This window comes from Diceros bicornis, chromosome 35 (genome assembly GCF_020826845.1).
Source record: "Diceros bicornis minor isolate mBicDic1 chromosome 35, mDicBic1.mat.cur, whole genome shotgun sequence".
Lineage (NCBI taxonomy): Eukaryota > Metazoa > Chordata > Mammalia > Perissodactyla > Rhinocerotidae > Diceros > Diceros bicornis.
The window spans coordinates 34,618,905-34,637,342 of NC_080774.1; the positions used below are offsets into that span (position 1 = coordinate 34,618,905).

The 18,438-nt window shown below is 48.2% G+C and overlaps 1 protein-coding gene across 9 annotated transcripts; it reads left to right on the forward strand.

The window, feature by feature from the left end:
* The first annotated feature begins 1,107 nt into the window (after positions 1-1,107).
* LOC131398566 (ral guanine nucleotide dissociation stimulator-like) lies at positions 1,108-13,627 on the forward strand. 9 transcript variants are annotated; one of them, XR_009216931.1, is made up of 4 exons: positions 1,108-1,343; positions 1,841-1,910; positions 2,035-2,398; positions 3,452-3,490. XR_009216931.1 is itself a non-coding variant. In XM_058532233.1 (4 exons), the coding sequence occupies exons 2-4, from the start codon at positions 2,116-2,118 to the stop codon at positions 4,245-4,247; spliced, it is 237 nt and encodes a 78-aa protein (XP_058388216.1). In that variant the 5' UTR covers positions 1,582-1,910; positions 2,035-2,115; the 3' UTR covers positions 4,248-4,412. The 9 variants fall into 9 exon arrangements, 1 of the variants encoding a protein (XP_058388216.1); XR_009216937.1 differs by lacking the exons at positions 1,108-1,343; positions 3,452-3,490 and adding exons at positions 3,673-3,744; positions 13,536-13,627 and having other exon boundaries at positions 1,582-1,910; positions 2,035-2,184; XR_009216936.1 differs by lacking the exons at positions 1,108-1,343; positions 3,452-3,490 and adding exons at positions 3,673-3,744; positions 3,851-3,975 and having other exon boundaries at positions 1,582-1,910; positions 2,035-2,184.
* Positions 13,628-18,438: the final 4,811 nt, after the last annotated feature.

The following is an 18,438-nucleotide window of genomic DNA, read 5'->3' on the forward strand; positions in this document are numbered from 1 at the left end:
CCATAAGACCTGGGCAACTTTCTGAACACCCAAGCCTTTGCTGTCCACCTGCAGACCGTGGAGGTGGACATTAAGAGGACCTGCTGCACAGAGTGACTGTGCCAACTCCATGAGGTAGAAGAGATGGAAAGCTGGGTGGGCCCTGGCTCATCTGTGCAGGGAGAGGCTCACTGTGTACAGCCCGGTCCCTGGTGGCCCAACCGGCTGCTCAGGAGGCTCAACAGCCTCAGGACTTATTAGACATCTGATGTGTATTTCACTACAAGGGAGACAGACAAGGCCTGTGGTTGTAGCTGCCACAGGGGGATGTGCATCAGAATGTGGAGTGGGACCAGAGAGGGGATCAGGGTATTGGAAGATGCCCCCTTGGGATGAGCCGAGTTGAGCCACCGTCTGGAGCTTGGAGTTAGCCAGGACGGGCTGGGTCAAAAGCCCCTCTCCCTTCCCTGCCAGTATTGGGTCCTGGGTCATCCTGTGCTGGGTGTCCTCGGGGGACAGAGAAGAAAAGCCAGGGACTGTCACAAGGCTCAGGCCACATCCTGAGCTTTCTGAGCTCCAGCTCTAAACTGTGACTCCTGTGTGGGACTTTGGGGGCTGTGGACACAGACCTGGGGTGTGGCAGGGCTGGGTGACACTCCCCCTGTTCTCCAGGACCTCTTCCGGAAGGTGGTGCCCTCTCCGTGCCTGGGCTCCACCTGGGGCAAGAGGAGCAAGCCCGAAATGAACACCAGACACCTACCGTCCAGGCCACCATCGACCACGTCAGAAGGGTGGCCAGCTTCGTCATCACCCCCTGCCTCAGGGACCCGAGCATGACAGCCCAGGACAGGGTGAGGGTGGTGGAGTGCTGGATCCAGGTGGCCCAGGTGTGCTGTGGGAGGCCCAGTGGAGTCCCTCTCTGAAGCCTTGGGAACTGCCTCTCCACCTTTATCAGCTCCCAGGATTGCAGTGTGTGGTCTAAGCCCTTGCACAGTCCCTAGGCCCTTCCTGCTAGGGGCCCGCTGACTTTGACTCCAGGTCCCAGTGAGAGGATGCTCACTTCCTACCTGGCTCCTTCCCTGGGTTGAGCTAAAATCCTGTTCCCTGTGAGTGTTACTCTTTGGGTCCTAAATGTGCCCTTCTGGGACTCCCTGAGCATCTGTCTCATCCAGGAGGGGAGATTTAAATAGAAGGGGACTGAAGCTAGAGCAAGTGGGGCTACAGTGCCCCACCTCACAGCTCATTCTCTTCCCTTCCCCAGGAGTGCGAGAACCTGAAGAACTTCTCCTCGCCCTGCACTGTCATCTCTGCTCTGCAGAAAACCTCCACAAGCCACCTGAAGAACACACGGGGGAAGTTTCCCGGTGGGTAGGCCTCTCTCCATAGGAGGACCAGGGTGGATGGGGGATCTCCTGTATGTCTGCCATTGGCCCCTCAGTCAGCTGGGAACTCCTGGGAGGTAGCAAATGCTGGGGACCGGGCCTGGGCCTCGGCAGGGGGTCTCTAAACCTCCCGGGGTCCTTAGTGCACCAGTTCTGCTTCAGGACTCGGTTTCCCTAAGTGTCAGGTACTAAGTTGAGCCAAATTGGGCATTTTCAGGTGTTTATAGCAACAAAACTCTATGCCCATTTGAAACTCAAAGCAGTCAAAACAGAGCTGCTCAGTAGATCTGGGGAGTGGAGACCCCAGTGACCAACAGGAGAGCCCCCTCCCAGTACCATGAGACCTTAGCGCTCAGAGGAGCCCAGTGAGAACACTTCTCCAGGCCATTTGAATCTCGGGTTTGCAAAGAAAAGGGATTTGCATTTAGACCCCTCACATTATTCCTAAATTTATCCCTCGTTCTTTCCCCTCCCCTGAGAGAGAGCCCTGAAAATCTTCAGGAACTCAATAGTCAAGACAAGTCCTTGAGCAGAGACCTGATGATCAAGGTAGAGTGGAGGCTGGGGGTCTGGAAAGAGAGGAGGGGTGCGGAGGAGGGGCAATAGGCAGGCTGTGGTTTTGATAGTTTCTCACTTGAACTTTCTCTGAAACATTCCCGTTTATTTCATCCAGGTTAACAAGCAGAGGGATCTGTTCTGCCCATGAGCAGGTGGGGTGCCGTTTGTGGGCAGGAGGCCCTGGTCATGAGACACAATGGTGTTGGCTGGGCTGTTCCAGGAGGAGTTGCCGAGCTGGCGCCATCAACAGGTCTCTGGCTTCCATGTATGTCCATCCTGCAGGATGTAGCTTCTTCCATGCTGTTGGGTGATTGGTGTGGGTTTAGCCCTCAGCCTAAAACTATCCTCAGGAAGCCAGGACCCCGCTGCTCCTTCTATCTTCACCACATCTCCAAGGGGCTGCAGCCTGCCTGCCCCAGGGATGCGCATGGCAGAGGATTCCCATGGCCCAGGTGGACAAACAGGCTGCTCATCCTTAGGTGGCAGATGTGTGTGCATTCTGGGACTCCCCCCTGGACCCCTAGAGCAGTCACTTGAGTGAACCACAGGAGTCTAACCTGAGTGCCTGGTTGGCAATGACATATGCCCCCGGTGGCTTATGAGAAGCGTCTAGGCAACTGATGGATTCTTAGTGGATCCTGCTGAAAGGAAGTTAGGAGTCTCATGTAAACAGGGAATCAAAATGTCCTGTCATCCCCTTCCCTGTTGATCAGAGGTGGCACCTTGGGGGTCCAGTTCCTGAGTGGATAAAGAAAGAGTTCAGGGGCCTGCCCAGTGGCGCAAGTGGTTAATTGCGCGCACTCCGCTGCAGCGGCTGAGGGTTCACCGGTTCGGGTCCCATGCGCGCACCGACGCACCGTTTGTCGACCTATGATGTGGCAGCGTCCCATATAAAGTGGAGGAAGATGGGCATGGATTTTAGCCCAGGGCCAGTCTTCCTCAGCAAAAAAAGAGGAGGATTGGCAGATGTTAGCACAAGGCTGATCTCCTCACAAAAAAAAAAAAAAGGATTCAGTGCAGGGGAATGTCCTGAGGTGTTCCTTGGGGAGGAGAAGGCTTTGGCTTGGCCTCTGGCCCAGCCTGGGTGCCAGACACTCCACGGGACTGGGGCAGGCAGGAGCCACTCTACCAGACTCCCAAGACACCACATCCTCTCCATCCATGACTCGGCCCAGGACCAAGCTTTGAGAGGTCAGGGGACAGGACTGTTTTCAGTGGTGGGGCTGGGGGTTAGGCGAGGATGTTGGAACAGGGCCTCTGGCTGAGAGGGGCAAGCGGCCTCTCCTCTGTGGGCCCCTGAGCAACTCTCTGCCCATGTTTGGGCCTTTGTCTCCTATTGAGGGAAATGGAGGGATGGTGATTGTGTGGTGCAGGCCTCACAGGGTGGTGTTGAGATAAGAGGGAGGAAAGAAATGTGGGAGCTTTCTGCCTGCTCCACCTGGAGGGGTGAGGGCCAGAACAAGGATGACAGTCTTGTGACACTGAGTCCTCATGAGAACCTGTGTGGTAGCTGGAGTTCTCACACTTTCCAGATGAGGAAACAGGCTCAAGGAGGCCAGGCCACGAGCCCAAGCTCACACCCAGAATGAAAGTTGGAGCTGGGCTTGTTCTGGAATCACAAGACCTTGGAGGATGGAATGACATTGGTACCAGTTGACTCAAGTCAGATGTCCAGTGTCGGAGGCCAGTGGTGCTGGAGAGAAATGGGGTGAGGGGAGTATCGCCTCGCTGACACTGTCCTCGACCCTGACAGGAGGGGCCCTTCACGTTTGCCCCCCCAGAGAGCAACCCCCAGAGAGTGCAGGAGAAGCAGCAGCAGCAGCAGGTGAGTGTGCCTGTGGGGGAGGGGCTCTGCGCTCCCAGCTGGAGGCCTCAAATCAAGAGAGGAGGGTCCTTTCTCTTGGTGCCACAGTGCCCAAATCCCCTAGTAGAAGTGACCAAGAGGAGGGCCTGGAAGAGCTGGTGCAGGATGGGTTGTTTTGGGGAGGGCCAGGGAAGGCACACCCTGTGATTTGCCAGAAGCCGGCCCTGGGAGGTGAGGAGGAGGACTGTGGTGTTCTTGGGGTGTGAAGGGAGTAGGAATTGACGGGAGGCTGCTGAGGGTCCTAGGCTGCTCCTCATGGGAACCCTGTGGTGGGCCAGGAGGCTGAGGGTGGGGACTTTTCAGGAGAGGGTCTACATGGGGTCTACTTGAGAGCAAGGGCTCATCCCACCTGCACCCCGATGTCACAGGGTGTCTTCCCCTATCTTGGCAATCTGCTCAGTGACCTGCTGATGCTGCACCTGGCGATGGGTGACTATCTCGAGGTGGGTGAACCTGAGGACTAGGCAGGAAGGACCAGGATTCTGAGCCTTGGGATGTGGGAGCCCCCAAACTGAGCTCTGAGTTCTCAGCACTTGGCACATCTACTCTCATGAGAGCCTCGCAGCTGCTCCTGGGAGCTGGGGCATCAGGCCCATCTTAGGGATGAGTGTAAAGAGGCTCTGCCAGAGACACCCGTTCCAGTTCCCCAGGCTGGGGAAGCTCAGAGCTGCCTGATGGCACAGCTGCGTGAGGTTTTATCTGAGCTGGACTCAGCCTCTAACTCCTATGCTGCCCATGGAGGGACAGAGAAGTCGGGCGCCCCCAACTCAGGCAGCACATAAGTTGCTGAGCAGTCCCCTCTGCCTGAGGCCTCAGCCTCCAAGTCTGTCATCAGAGTTGTGCTGCCAGGTACCTCAGTCTCACTCCCATGTCCTCCTAATCTGGAGCCCAGAGCCCGGCCTAGGTACAAGTCCTGTTTTCTCTGCATGCCTGGCCCCCTCTGGGGACCTGGCAATAGTGCAACACGAGAAGGGGTGGGCATAGGGGGTAGTCAGGCTAGGGGGCTTTGTCTGATGGACTCTGGCTGTCTACCTTCCAGGGGAATGAGATCAGCCTTGAGAAGAGGACTGAGGAGCAGCTGTGGCACTCCCTGCAGGGGAGGAGAAGGAGGTGGAAATCAGAGACCTTCTGGGCAGAACAGTGCCTGGCTTCACCTCCTGTATCTTACATTGTGTGGAAGAGTTTGATAACAGAGCAGTGGGAGACCCATCCAATTGGCGGGTGGGTTGAGGGGAGGATGGCATCAAGGATATCTTCCTGGAGGAGGGGCTGATTATTCCCATTCTGAGAACTGGTAGATCCTGGATGGAACTGGAGGGAAGGATGGTTTCCAGGACTGGTCCCCTGCCCCACTCCTCACCTCCAACAAGGCCCCTGCAGCATCCCCCACCCAGGCCCTGTGTGCATCCTCTCCTTCCCTCTGGTCCCAGGAATACCGAGTCATGAGGAAGATCCTGCTGCTCCAGGAGGCTGCCAAGAATTACAACCTAGAACCCGAGGGAGCGATTTGCGGCCTGGTTCCAAGACATGGAGTTGCTCAACGAGAATGAGAAGTGAGGCTGGGCAGGAGTTGGGTGAGGGCAGGGGTGGACTCTCCCTGTTGGCCAGTCCAGAGAGCCTGTCTCCATGGTCCCCCACTCATCCCCCGGCCTTATTACATGGCGACATCTGGGACACCCAGACTCCAGCTGCTGGGCAGGCAGTGGGGCGACACCTGAGGTGTGGTTCCTGGTAGGCTCACAGATGCCTCTCTGTCCTGTAGCTACAACCTGTCCTGCCAGCCAGAACCCTAGACCTAGTTGGCCTGCAAAATACGCAAGGCCAAGAAGAACCGGCCATCATCAAGGTCTGGGGTGAGTGAGTGTCTGGGCCGGGGTGACTGACTCCTGGGGGTTCAGTAAGGCTTCGGGCTAAGCGTGGCCTTGGGGAGTTGGATAGCTGGCACTGGGATCCCAGCTCCACTATTGACCAGTCCTGCGACTGGGGTGACTCTCTTCAGCTTCCTGAGACTCCGTTTCCCCCTCTGTGAAATAGGTGATACTAAATGATCGCTCACGTGGCAGGGACGAATGGGGTACTGGTGGCTGACAGCACTGAGCACAGGGTCTGAAGCACCCAGTGCAGTGGGGACAGGGTGGGGGGCCATGATTCAGAGGGAGGCCGCAGAAGATAACCCGACTCTTCTACTCAGCCCCCAGGCCCCAACGCCGAACCCCGTACCAGTGGCTGATCACAGCCCCATCCTCAGCAGCAGGGACACAGTTGGGATGCTTGCGATGCACCAGGCCAGCTCCTCCCACTTGATGGGAAGGGGAGCATTGTAAGCTGATTCCTGGGGTCCCCTGAAGCCCAAGAGAGAAGGGACGACCCCATCCCAGCTCCCTGACATCTCTACCTCAGCACCTACTCACCCATTGGGGAGGGCCAGTGGTTATTTGTTGTAAATAATAAATGACATATTTGAATATTATATTAAAGTCCTGTTCCCTTTATAGCTTGGGAGTTGTGGTGTGGTTCTGTCGCTTTCTGTAGGCATGTGAGTGAGACACAGAATCTCACATTTCTCCTTGAATCAAGAACTCTTCTGGGTCATCAGCTTATTTTATGTGGGAGAAGGGAGAAGGGCCAGCCCCTTTTTTGGCTAGTGACATCACTCCCAATTCCCCCTAACTCCCAGGACAAGTTCATTTCAGTATCATTCAGCTGCTCCAGGGGCAGACACGGCCCCCCGCCCGTTCTCTTGGGATTTAAAGGTTGATGGTACTTTCAAAGGCAAAGCAACAACCACTGAAATGTGGGTGTCTTGAAAACAGCACTACCCAGGACCAGGTCGTGCCATAGGCAGGGGGTGCCTTTCTACATTCTGGAGGAAGAGGGAATGTTTTCTGCTTCTCTTGTTGAGGTTTCTTTTGACCAAATTTTAGGAACTTGTAGTTTTCTAGTTCAATCTCTGGAATTGCATCAGCTCTAAGCTGGGAAAACAATGTAAAAAGATCAAAACATGCACTTGGAGAGGACAAGGCCCGAAAAGGTGATTTGCAAATGGACTAAAGGCAGACAGGACTTTCCCTCCTGAGACCCCTCTAGTGCCTCCGTGTTCACTACTGACCTAGAATTGAATCCTGCTGGGATCCTTGTCCAGGACTCTGAATTCTGTTTCCTGCTTGTTTTGTATCCAATGGGAAAGATCTGTGACGCAGCTTTAAGTCTACCACTGGGCCTCATTCCATAAACACGACTGCTCTCTGTGAACCAGGATTTCCAGCACACCTGCCTTCCGTATGCCATTCACTTTAGGGCAGAAATTCCCTAGAAGGCTCCTCCCTGGCTTGGCCTGATGGATCCCGGGTGAGCTCTACTTTACCAGGATAAGGGACCATAATCCTGACCAGTGAGTGACCCCACACTGTCCCTTGCTGTCCAAGGTGATATTTGAGGCCGTGTCATTCTGAGGTCCACGGTCTTGGACAGTCCTCCAGTTTACACACTCAGTGTTGATGTTGCCAACTTGTCCAAATGGGGCAATTGGGCCCGAGCCATTAAAGTGTGTCACTCCTGGGTGGTTGTGTTTTTTTCCCCAGTCTTGTGCTGTGGTTACATTACAACCACCCGATGGGGTGTGAACCTGTTTGGAGCTTTGAAAGATGAGGCATGACAAGGGTGTGGGGTGGTCCAGCAGGAAATGCCACAGAACTGATGATCCATGGTCATGTATGAACACAGCTTTACCAATTAAAATACTGAAATGCTTCCCATCTGGTGGTGAATAGATACTGCTCTGAGCTCACACTGAGAACCCACCCCACGACAAGGGCTTTCAAAGGGTTACCAAGTGGCATTTTGAACCTCATCCCTTGGAAACACCATGTAAGACAAGGGCCAGATGAATCACTTGGCACTTGTGAGTTATCGCCTCCTGTCTGATGGCTGCAAGTGTCACCCAGACACACAGGCTGGACTCTGCCAGGGAAGCCTTCTTAGGACAGCTAGAAACTGAGGATGACTCCTGGTTCCCGGCATCCCAGGCCCTTCCTGACATGGCACAGCCACCCAGGAAAGTGGTTTGGTAATGGAAAGACTGGGAAGGCAATACTTCGCCTCCAAAGAGAAAGAGAAGTGCCAATAGCGAAAGCTTGATCCCTCAACTAGTCAATTAAATCTCAACAAGCAGTGAGTTCTTGTCAGATTACTGATGTCGAAATGGTCTCTTTTGATAATAGCATGATCCCCCAGCTGCCATGTCCATCTTCATGAATCAAATTTCCAACACATATGGATCTAAAAAACTGAGGGACATCTGGTATTTCCTTAGATGCAACTCTGAAGTAGCATGCAAGAAGGAACACAAAAATGGAGACCAAAAGTAAATATCTAATTTGAGAACATAGACATCGAAGTGCTTTTGAAATAATATTTTGGAATCTATTGGAATATTACACAAAAAGAATAATCCACTTTAAGTAGGTTTTACTGTGACTGTATGGGGCAAAACTGAATCATCCCGTGACGTTGATAACTCGCTGCTGACTTGAAAGTACAAATAAATAACATACATAGTAAAGGAAAATGAGAGAACAGCATGAAAAAGGAAGATCTTTCTCTCCTCACTTGAAACTCAACCTCTCACCTCAGAAAGAAATCACTGTGTATATTTTCTGTCACGCAGCAGAGTTTAATAAAAGAAACATATTGGTATATTTCAAAGTTTCAGGAGCTCAAAGCAAGGAAACATTAGGGACGCTGCCAAGAGACCTCACTGAGGTGCCTGCTCCATTTTGTCTGCTGTCAAGACGGCCTTCTTGGCCCCTCACTTTCTCTCCCTCGCTAGCAAGTCTGTCCGCCATCAGTGCTATCACCAGTCTCTCTCCTGTTCTCTTCACTGCCCTTTCCTCCTTCCTGATACCTTCCTCAGTCGCCAGAAATTGTTGGCAGTGGAACTGTGGAATGCCCAGATCAGCTCCTGGAATCATCTCTGCCAAATCTGAAGACCGGCAGGAGTGGGCATGGAACCTAGAGTGTAGACCACCTGCGAGCACACCTGGCAGGGATTCACCTGTATGACTAGGTGCAAGTGTTTCCAACGCTTTGGCAAGACTGAAAGGATTTACTAGTTGTCCTGCACTTCTGCAGGCCTTGAGTCCTTGTGGTCTCTTGGGCCAGCAGACCTGGTGGGGCTCATCCAAGGTGTCCTCCCAGAGACCCTTCATTGCCAGGATGGGATGGAATTCTAGTAACTGGCCTCTTGAATATGTCACTAGACATCCTCAAAGGGATGGAGATGTTTAAACCAGGCTTTGGTTTGGACTGGTTCCCACAGTTATGCTGCTTCCTCTGTGAAGACTTGGCTATCATCTTTCTTTTCCTCTTACCCTACAAAAATAAATCATGAAATTGGGTCAAATGATAAAGGAAGCCTGCCTTTTTAGGACAATTATCCTGGCTGTTTTGTACTTCCACCCTCCCTCGATCCCCTGGGGATAGATCTGACCTGTGTCCTGGGATGTCATCAGGCAGATTTGCATCAAGAACAGAAAGCTCAAGGTCAAAACTCAAGGCTACTCCAGATCATTTCTCCCCCTCCATCCTGTTAAAACCCCCTCCTTGTTTGAGTGTGTTTCTATTCTCTTCTTGTCCTTGTCACTCTCAACCTCATAAGTCCTGGCACTCCCTCTCAGGACAATCGGTCCCCAGTCCTTTACTAGTTCCCAAATCCTACCATTTCTGTGTTTTCTGACTACTCATTTGCTTAATCCATTGACCACTTGGTGTTCATAGAAGTTAAATCAATAGTGACATTATCAACCACCCCCTGTTAGCGACTTACTCCCATATCCCAGATGTTCACATAATCCAAATGGTTACGTTCAAAAGTAAATAATTCAGAAAACATATTCACCCACCACAAATTCCTGATCTCTAATATTTTTATTCAAACACTCATACAGTAGATACCTGTGCCTCATGATCAGAAGTAATGCTAGATCACCGATCCTCACCTTAATTTCCTCCTACACCTATCAATCTTGGATTCCATGGACTATGATCTCAATAATTTCCTTGGAATAATAAAAAATTCATTACCACTCATTTATGTTGTAAACCTCCAAACCCAGAAGATCCCAATTATCTGCCATGCCGCAGCTACTGCTGGTGTTATAACAAGCTGAATAAAAAGCATGAAACATGATCTTTTGGTACCACTGTAAATATAAAACCATCTGCATCAACTGGGAAACATCCATAATGCCTGGAAATTTTGTTCTCTTTTTTTGTGTTGGCTCAATAACAAGAAGACAAATCAATTTAAAAAACGGGCAAGGGACCCGAGTAGACTTTTTCTAATGAAGACATACAAGTGGCCAACAGGTGTATGAAAAGGTGTTCAGCATCACTAATTATCAGGGAATGCAAATCAAAACCACAATGAGCTATCACTTCACACCTGTTAAGATGGCCACTATCAAAAAAACTAAAGATGGCAAATGTTGGTGAGGATGTGGAGAAAAGGAACCCTTGTGGGAATGTAAACCAGTACAGCCATTATGGAAAACAGTATGGAGGTTCCTCCAAAAATGAAAACTAACATATGATCCAGCAATCCCACTTCTGGTATATGCCCACAGGATTGAACTCAAGGTCTCAAAGAAATACCTGCACTCTAATGTTCATTGTAGCTAATTCACAATAGCTAAGATATGGAAGTAATCTAAGTGTCACTGATGGATGAATGGATAAAGAAATGGAATATTAGTCAACCTTGAAAAAAGAAGGAGATCCTACCACTTTTGACAACATTGATGGACCTAGAAGACATTATGCTAAGCGAAATAAGGCAGACAGAGAAAGGCAAATACTCACTTATATGTGGAATCTTAAATAGTCACACTCATACAAGCAGAGGTTAGAATGGTGGTTGCCAGGGGTTGAGGGGATGGAGAAATGGGGAGCTGATGGTCAAAGGATACAGAGTTTCAGTAATCAAGATAAATAAGTTCTGGAGATCTAGGATATGGCATAGTGCTTACAGCTAACAAGACTGTGTTGCATACATCACATTTGCTAATAGTGTAGATATTAAGAGTTCTTACCACACAATAATAGTAATAAAGGAGGTGAGAGAAAACTTTGGGAGGTGATGGATATGTTTGTGACCTTGATGATGGTGACAGTCTCAAGGGTGTATACTTATGTCCAAATTCATCAAGCTGTATATGGAAAAGTATGACACCATCGTTGATTCTTCTGCACCTTGAAATAGGCCGTGTCCTCATCACAAGAGAAAAAAATTTGTAACTATGTATGGGGATAGATGTTAACTGGACTTATTGTGGTGATCATTTCAACATTTATACAAACATTGAATCATTATGTTATACCGCTGAAACTAATTTAATGTTGTATGTTAACTTTACCTCAATAAAAAAAAACACACACACACACACAACAGAAAAAAACATTTTAATATTGTAAATGAGTTCAGTGAATCCCTGAAACTGCCCCATTCCCATAGGGGAGTTACAGGAAGCAGAGAGGATGAAGTAAGATGGAAGAAAGTTGTACAAAACAGTATTCAAATTAAAATCATTTAAGTTGATATCAACTCCTTGTGGCAAAGTTCTGTGAGAACCGATCTTTCACATTTTTCCTGGAAAAGCATACCTTCAGATCCAACCCATAATAGTTTCCTCATTTGATCTAATAAGAAAATTTTAACTTAATAAATAAAACCAAAAGCATCCCTTATGTATGAATAAAGTTAGTGAACTTTACAGAGAAAAGAGCATATTTGCACAATCTCAATAAAGGTAACAGAAGAACAGAATGATGATGAAGTCTCATTCAAGCTTATCTTTGAAAGCCAGTAAAACCAGGTTATCTTTTCAAGAATGTGTGTAGAGCTGACAACCTTGGAAGATAGAAATAGTGGCCTCCTCTGGAGCAAAGGGCAGGCTTGCTTACTCCCCAGTATAATAAAAATAACACCCCTCCCCAGGCCAAAGGTCAGCAGACTTCCTGCCTGTTATTGAAGATTTGAGTTCCTTAAGCTCTGAGTTCTTGCAACCCTCTGCATGTTTCCTGGCCCACTGTGTATCATCCTGTAGGAAGTGGGATTTAGTGAACCAGTGCAAATGTTGATACTCTGGCCACTGCCATTGCTGTGTCATTAAGTCTTGTGTCTCTGACCCATGGGTCTCGTGTCTTTTGCCAGCATCTGTAAGACCATGGTAGCTAACTTATTCGTTTGCAGGTAAGGTAAAATATCAGACCATTCACAGTTCCTGACAAGCCCTTAAAGTAACTAGTAGTCTTAGGAACAGAGAGCTATCCAGAACAATATGCATGGATGGTCCTCATAGAAGACTTCATGCAACCAAAACTTTAATAAGTGTCTCTGACCTCTTTTATTTCTACCTCAATTAGAAGGAGAGGCACCAAGCTATTACAGACCTATGGCTTGTGCAAGCCACCTGGAGACCTAGTGACCAGAAACTTCCCATGGGGAGCAAAGACAGATGGGCATATTTCCAAAATGGACCCATATGCCTCCCGATCATCCAAAAGACAATACATTATCTTAATTTATGATGATTTGAATCATTAAAATCTTGTGATGGGCCAAAGATACACTTCTCAGAGGACTGGGGCACATGGCAGTTGTAAGAAGATTAACACATTTGGTGAATATCAAACTCTGAACTAACTTTAGTGTTCTAATCAATCAAAAGGTACAACAAATTTAATTAGGTAGATTAAATGATATTTAATGGTATGCCTGATTATTACTCTGCAATAATGAACAAGCAGCTCATGTAAATAACTACAATTGGCCTTTAAAATATGATAGGACTGTTTGAGATAAGCTGGAGAGAAGGAAAGGGAGAAATAGATAAAAGCTAGCTGCTCTGACACCACTCTCAAGACCCCTGGATCTACATGTAACCCAGGAGATCGAGGCAGATGGCTGTGTGCCTAGATCCTCCAGCACTGTGGTTCTCAGGGATGTCACAGGGCTGAAGCAGCTTCCTGAATCGTGTTTACACGTCCACGTGTACAATACCCTTGACCATGGGGATGAACCACCATTCAATCATCCCTTACACCCCTCTAATTAACAATTAGATTTCGGAATCATTGTACCATTAAATGATAATTTATTCCTCAAACCTGTAGGATGGCGAGCTAAAAGAAAATGAAATTTCAATGGCTTCTTTTCTTTGAAGGACCAAGATGTTCTTTCACACTTAGAATCCGGATTAGAGGATAAATCCATCAAGTCAATGGAACAACTTAAGAAATGGACAGAGGGATATTTCATTCATATATACACAGTTTGCACTGTGGCAAAAATAGAGTTATATTTAAAAAAATTAGAATCTTTTGAAATTTTACAGATATTACAGACTTTGTTCTGCTTATACTCCCTTTGGTTTACCAAATCAAACTCACTCTTTAATGGGCATTTCTAGCATTGAGTGTTAATAACAGCAGCTTTTTTATTTTATTTTATTTTTTTTTTAGATTTTATTTATTTATTTTTTTCTCCTTAAAGCCCCAGTAGGTAGTTGTATGTCATAGCTGCACATCCTTCCAGTTGCTGTATGTGGCACGCAGCCTCAGCATGGCCGGAGAAGCGGTGCGTCGGTGCGCGCCCGGGATGCGAACCCGGGCCGCCAGCAGCGGAGCGCGCGCACTTAACCGCTAGGCCACAGGGCCGGCCCACAGCAGCTTTTTTAAATTCTTATTTTTCCAAGGTCAAAGACCAAGGGAAGAGGTCGTCAAGAGGTCAAGTCTAATCTATCTACGGATGTGGCAGCCTTAACTATGGATGTTCAAGCCAGACATTGCCAGGAGAACCACATCTCTTCACCCATAGGTGAGTTTTTACTAGTAATCACAGAGACTTGAGAATATCAAAGGAAATTCTTTATTAAGAACCAAAGTTATGGATTCCTATCTTGGGTTCATTACTTTGAATTTTTGACCCAAATCATATACATTTATTGGACCATGTTCAAGTCTATGATCTTTAGAAGATGCAGCCTACAGCTGAAGAGAAACAGATACAACACCAAAATCTTACCCTCTCTGAAGCACAACTGAGAGCCCCTGGAGTAAGAAGTTTTCTAGACAAGCAAAAGTCATTCTTCTTCTGAACAAAGAGAGTAGAGGCTATTCAAACATTCAACTTTAAATTGTTAACATGACTTGTTAGATTGTGATGGAGCAAGCCTCATACCTTCGAAGTTTCATGATTTTTCTCCAGAATACTGAGATGGATGTCCTTAAAGTCCAGTTTCCCCATAAATGTCTATATTCAGTGATAAAATTAAATTCCCTATAAAATAATTCTCCGTGGCTTAGTGGTTAAGTGCTCCACTACTGGTGGCCCGGGTTCATATCTGGCACTAACACCCCGCTTCTCCGGCCATGGTGAGGCCACATCCCACATACAGCAACTAGAAGGATGTGCAATTATGACGTACAACTATTTACTGGGGCTTGGGGGGAAAAAAGGAGCAGGATTGGCAACAGATGTTAACTCAGAGCCTGTCTGCCTAGGCAAAAAGAGGAGGATTGGCATGGATGTTACCTCAGGGCTGATCTTCCTCACACACACACAAAAATAATAATAATAACAATAATAATTCCCATAAAATTGTTAAAAATATATCATAGTCTCTGACCAAGTGGAAACAAGGCAAATTGAGAAGTTGAATAGCAGTGTAATAAACTCCATACAAGGATCTTACTGCATCATTTCATTAGTGAAACTGGACGTAAATCCCATCTCTATCAAAGAAGAAATAAACAGATCATGGTATTCCTGTTCTTTGGAGTACCTCTAAAACTTCTAAAACGCTAAGTTAGAGTGGCGAGCACTGATAAGGAGAGACGTCTATGATATACGATTTGGGAAACAGCAAATTGCAAAATGATGTAGTTATGTCATTTATGTTAAAAAAAAACTTTATGTGTATTTATAAATTCATAGGAAATGTCCAGAAGAATAAGCTGCAACCTCTTAACAATAGTTCCTTCTGAGTAGGGGAGTGAGTTAGCAGGGAAAGGGATGGATGGGGTAGGTTTCACTTTACTCTACATACATCTGGGTAATTTGACTTTTTTTTACAGTATGTATTTCTTTCATAATTAGAAAAATGAGTAATGTGACCGTTTGGTGCAGGGCAATACTATTATGTTCACCAGTCTCTGTACTGTATGTTACTGCACAGCACGGACTGTAGGAGAAAGCCCAGAGGAGCAATGAAGACAAAGAAGACATGACACCTGCAAAAAGTCAGTGGAGTATTTCTCCATAACAAACCTTTCAGGTGAGTGATGGTCAGTATCTTCCACTGCTCCAGCTCTCACAATAAACCTAGAACCTGCCCAGGGTAAGCTGGAGGACCATGCCCGACTAGTCCACTCCCCGCATGGGGCCGATTTGTGCAGGGTGACTGCCATCAAGCAGACAATGGACTCAGGATGGGGCGTGTGCCTTTGGAGAGGCTGGCAGAGAGGCGCAAAGTGGAACACCAGCTAAGTGCACACACCTGAGAGGCCGAGTTCCAGGTGGAGACTCAAAATGTACCAAGAAATTGTGTGAAGTGAAGGAAGCTACTCAACCTCTCTGAGCCTCAGTGTCCCCCCCTGTAAAATGGGGATCACAAGCCTACTTCACAGAGCTGTTGGGGAAGATACATAAAAGTGTCTGTGACAGTCAGTGTCACATTATTAACAAAGTCATCTCCGACTTCAGAAAATCGATGAAAAGAATAATGTTAATGACCAAAGACGAGATGCCCAGCTTCGTAAGCAGCCCCAGCAGCATGAGAATGAGAGGAGCTCCGACTAAGCAGGGCTCTTCACAGCTCCACTGGAGACGATGAACACGGGCTACACCAGGATAAGGGGCTGTTGTACAGTGACTCGTGTAGTGAGGGTGGATCCCTAAAGACACTGTGAAACAGAGTTACACACAGTGGCTCCTAGGGAACAACTACAAAGCAATCAATGCAGCAGATAAGAGTGGGAATGGGGCAAGCAGAGGAGGGTCAGAGTGACAAAATCTGATGGAAGACATTGAACCACGACGAAAGCCCAGCTCTGTCAACAGCTGCTGTGGTTGTGCCAGGAGATCAAACGTCTGAGACAGCCATTGTGGGGACTGCTGGGAGCACAGTTGTCACTGCGGCCACACCCCAACAGCAGTGCATCAGAGCACACACACCCTGAGACTTTCCTCTCCATTAATCTTTGTTTTAAGATGATGAATATCCTCATGTTACAATGTCTCCTTCCAACACTTGTGGACCAGTGTCATCAGAACCCCCTGAAGAGGGCACAGGCCAGAGTAGGATGGAACACTGGGGCCTGGGGGAGCGGCACTGCACCTGACTACACGGACTATCACCTGGGCCTATTGAACACGAGAGAAGCACCCGAGGATGTGGTCTAACGAGACTTCTCTATCTTGCCACATTCAGAGACACTACACACTTTCTCATTCTTTCTTTACAAAAATGTTAAAGAATTCATGTGTCATTAATTCATACAGAGGCAAATTCTTGACAAAGTGACAGGGTCCAGTTTCCATGACCAGGTTTTTCAGTTGTTTTGATAATATCCCACATTCAGGCATCGGAAATGTAACCTATTGGGATGTGTAATATAACTGGGACTTTTTTTCGTGTAGATCAACGCCCAGATTTTTAGGGACGACATAAATCATGAAAGCTGCTAACCATTCCTCCACAGGTTTCAATAAGACTTTTAAGTTAATTTACCAATCTCAGGAAAAGAGAATTTGGCAATTCAAGGTTATTTTTCTGCATTCAAACGTACAGTACAGGCAAGAGAATGAGCAGAAAAAAATTAACAGGCAGGTCTTGCTTGCATTTTATCTTTTGCAAATAAGCAGGATATTTTATGCTCTGTTCCTTTCACTGCTGTAATCAATTTTTAAAGAATACGGTACATCTGACTATCCCTAGGCGTGTTTATCTGGGAACCTTGCCTGAATCCAAAGCAGAGATGTTAAAGCTGACGGGTTTCAAATGCTGCCCAGGTGCTGTCTACCATGAACATCCCTCTCCCAAAGCTGGACCACCGGTCTCTTCCTGAGGGATCAGAGTCACCACCCCTGTCCCTGAGAGACTGGCCACTCAGGCCTGAGCTGAGATTAGGTGATCAATCTAAAGGGCAAAATGCTTAAGCTTTTCTCATCTTAAGGTTGCTGTTTTGGAGGCCACTGCACTGGAATGTGTTGGTGAAAATAGCCTAATAGATACTTACCTGGGAATTGGGTTGTTCTCCTCTGCTCTTAGCGGATCCTGGGGAAACCAGTGATTAACCTCACAGATACCTTAACTTCCACACCTGCGACAAAGACAAGCAACAGCCAATGTTACCACCCAGCCAAGCTCTAAAGTTGTACTTGCAAGAGGGGCCACAAGGGGGAATCTCTCTCAAAAGCTGATGAAAGGATGGCACTTTGGCTAGAGAAGGCAGAGGGCAGCAGGCAAAGTGGAAAGTTTCTGGGATGTCAAACCAGTTCCCATAAGCATTTTAGAGAAGCACCTGGCCCTGGACTTGGTAGGAGGCTGTGGAAAGACCCACAGACATGCAGGTGGGAGGAGGAATCAAGCAACGGAGGGAGGCGGTGTGGAAGAGGCACGAGTCCAACTTCTATTTTGGACAAAACCAGTTGCACGCTGCAGAACCTCGGCTGCCCATGCAGCCGCCACATCCTCCTAACTCCCTGGTCCCGCTCATCCCGTGGCATCCCTCCGGGATTCAGTCCACATGCAGCGGGTGCAGGACCAGAGTCCTGAGTCAAGGGCAGTTTGGCCCTCGGCCAAGCGCACACCACCCTGCTCCTCCCCCCAGGGTTAGGCACCGCCCCCATGCCCACAGCCTTCTGGGATTTGTAGTCTGGCCGTCCTGCAAGCTCCCAGCCGGTAGCGGTTAAGAGACAAAAGCTCCCAGCATACACAGCTAGGGGCCCCAACTCCCACCTTGTCCCCTCGCCCCTGGTCTCCATCCCTCTGCTTCTCCACCCCACTCTCTACCCCTCCTCTTCTCTATACCATGACCACTCTCCATGCCCTGCCCACCCCCCAGAGTATGCGCAGTGTGGTTGGGCTGCATCCCTTGAGGCCGGCACTCAGGTAGGGGTGGGGCTCACCAGCCTGGCTATTGCTGAAGATGCTTGCAGCCCTCGTGGAAATTTCCTGGCCAGTATTTGAAGCGTAAATTCTATATCTAAAATGGAAATACTGAGTGCCTGGGATTCTGGAATTTGCCTTTTTAAGGCCACCTGTCCTACCATCCCCTCCATCCCTCCAGGTTGCCATGGTCCTCCCTCTGGTTCCCGTGGTCAAGGTCGCTGCAGAGATCCTTCCCTTTGACCTCGCACACCCTAAGGGCCCATACCCATCATAAAAACTCAAAGCCATGACACTTGCCAAATTGAGGCAAAAATGGAAAGACCCAGGGGGACACACAAGGATGAGGGCATTAATAGATACTTGAAAGTATTAAAATCCATCTGATGATGTCATGAGTGAACGTGTTCCACTTTAAAACAAAACACTGCTGTTGTTCTGAGATATTGAGTTAGGATCTTTGCGCAAATATGCAGGATTTAAAATG

Excerpts from the sequence above, each read along its gene's own strand:
- LOC131398566 (XM_058532233.1), top strand. The coding sequence starts at position 2,116 with ATGGTGTTGGCTGGGCTGTTCCAGGAGGAGTTGCCGAGCTGGCGCCAT. Across the intron at positions 2,185-3,672 it reads AACAGGTCTCTGGCTTCCAT|GAGGGGCCCTTCACGTTTGC; the intron begins GTATGTCCATCC and ends CGACCCTGACAG. Across the intron at positions 3,745-4,151 it reads AGAAGCAGCAGCAGCAGCAG|GGTGTCTTCCCCTATCTTGG; the intron begins GTGAGTGTGCCT and ends CCGATGTCACAG.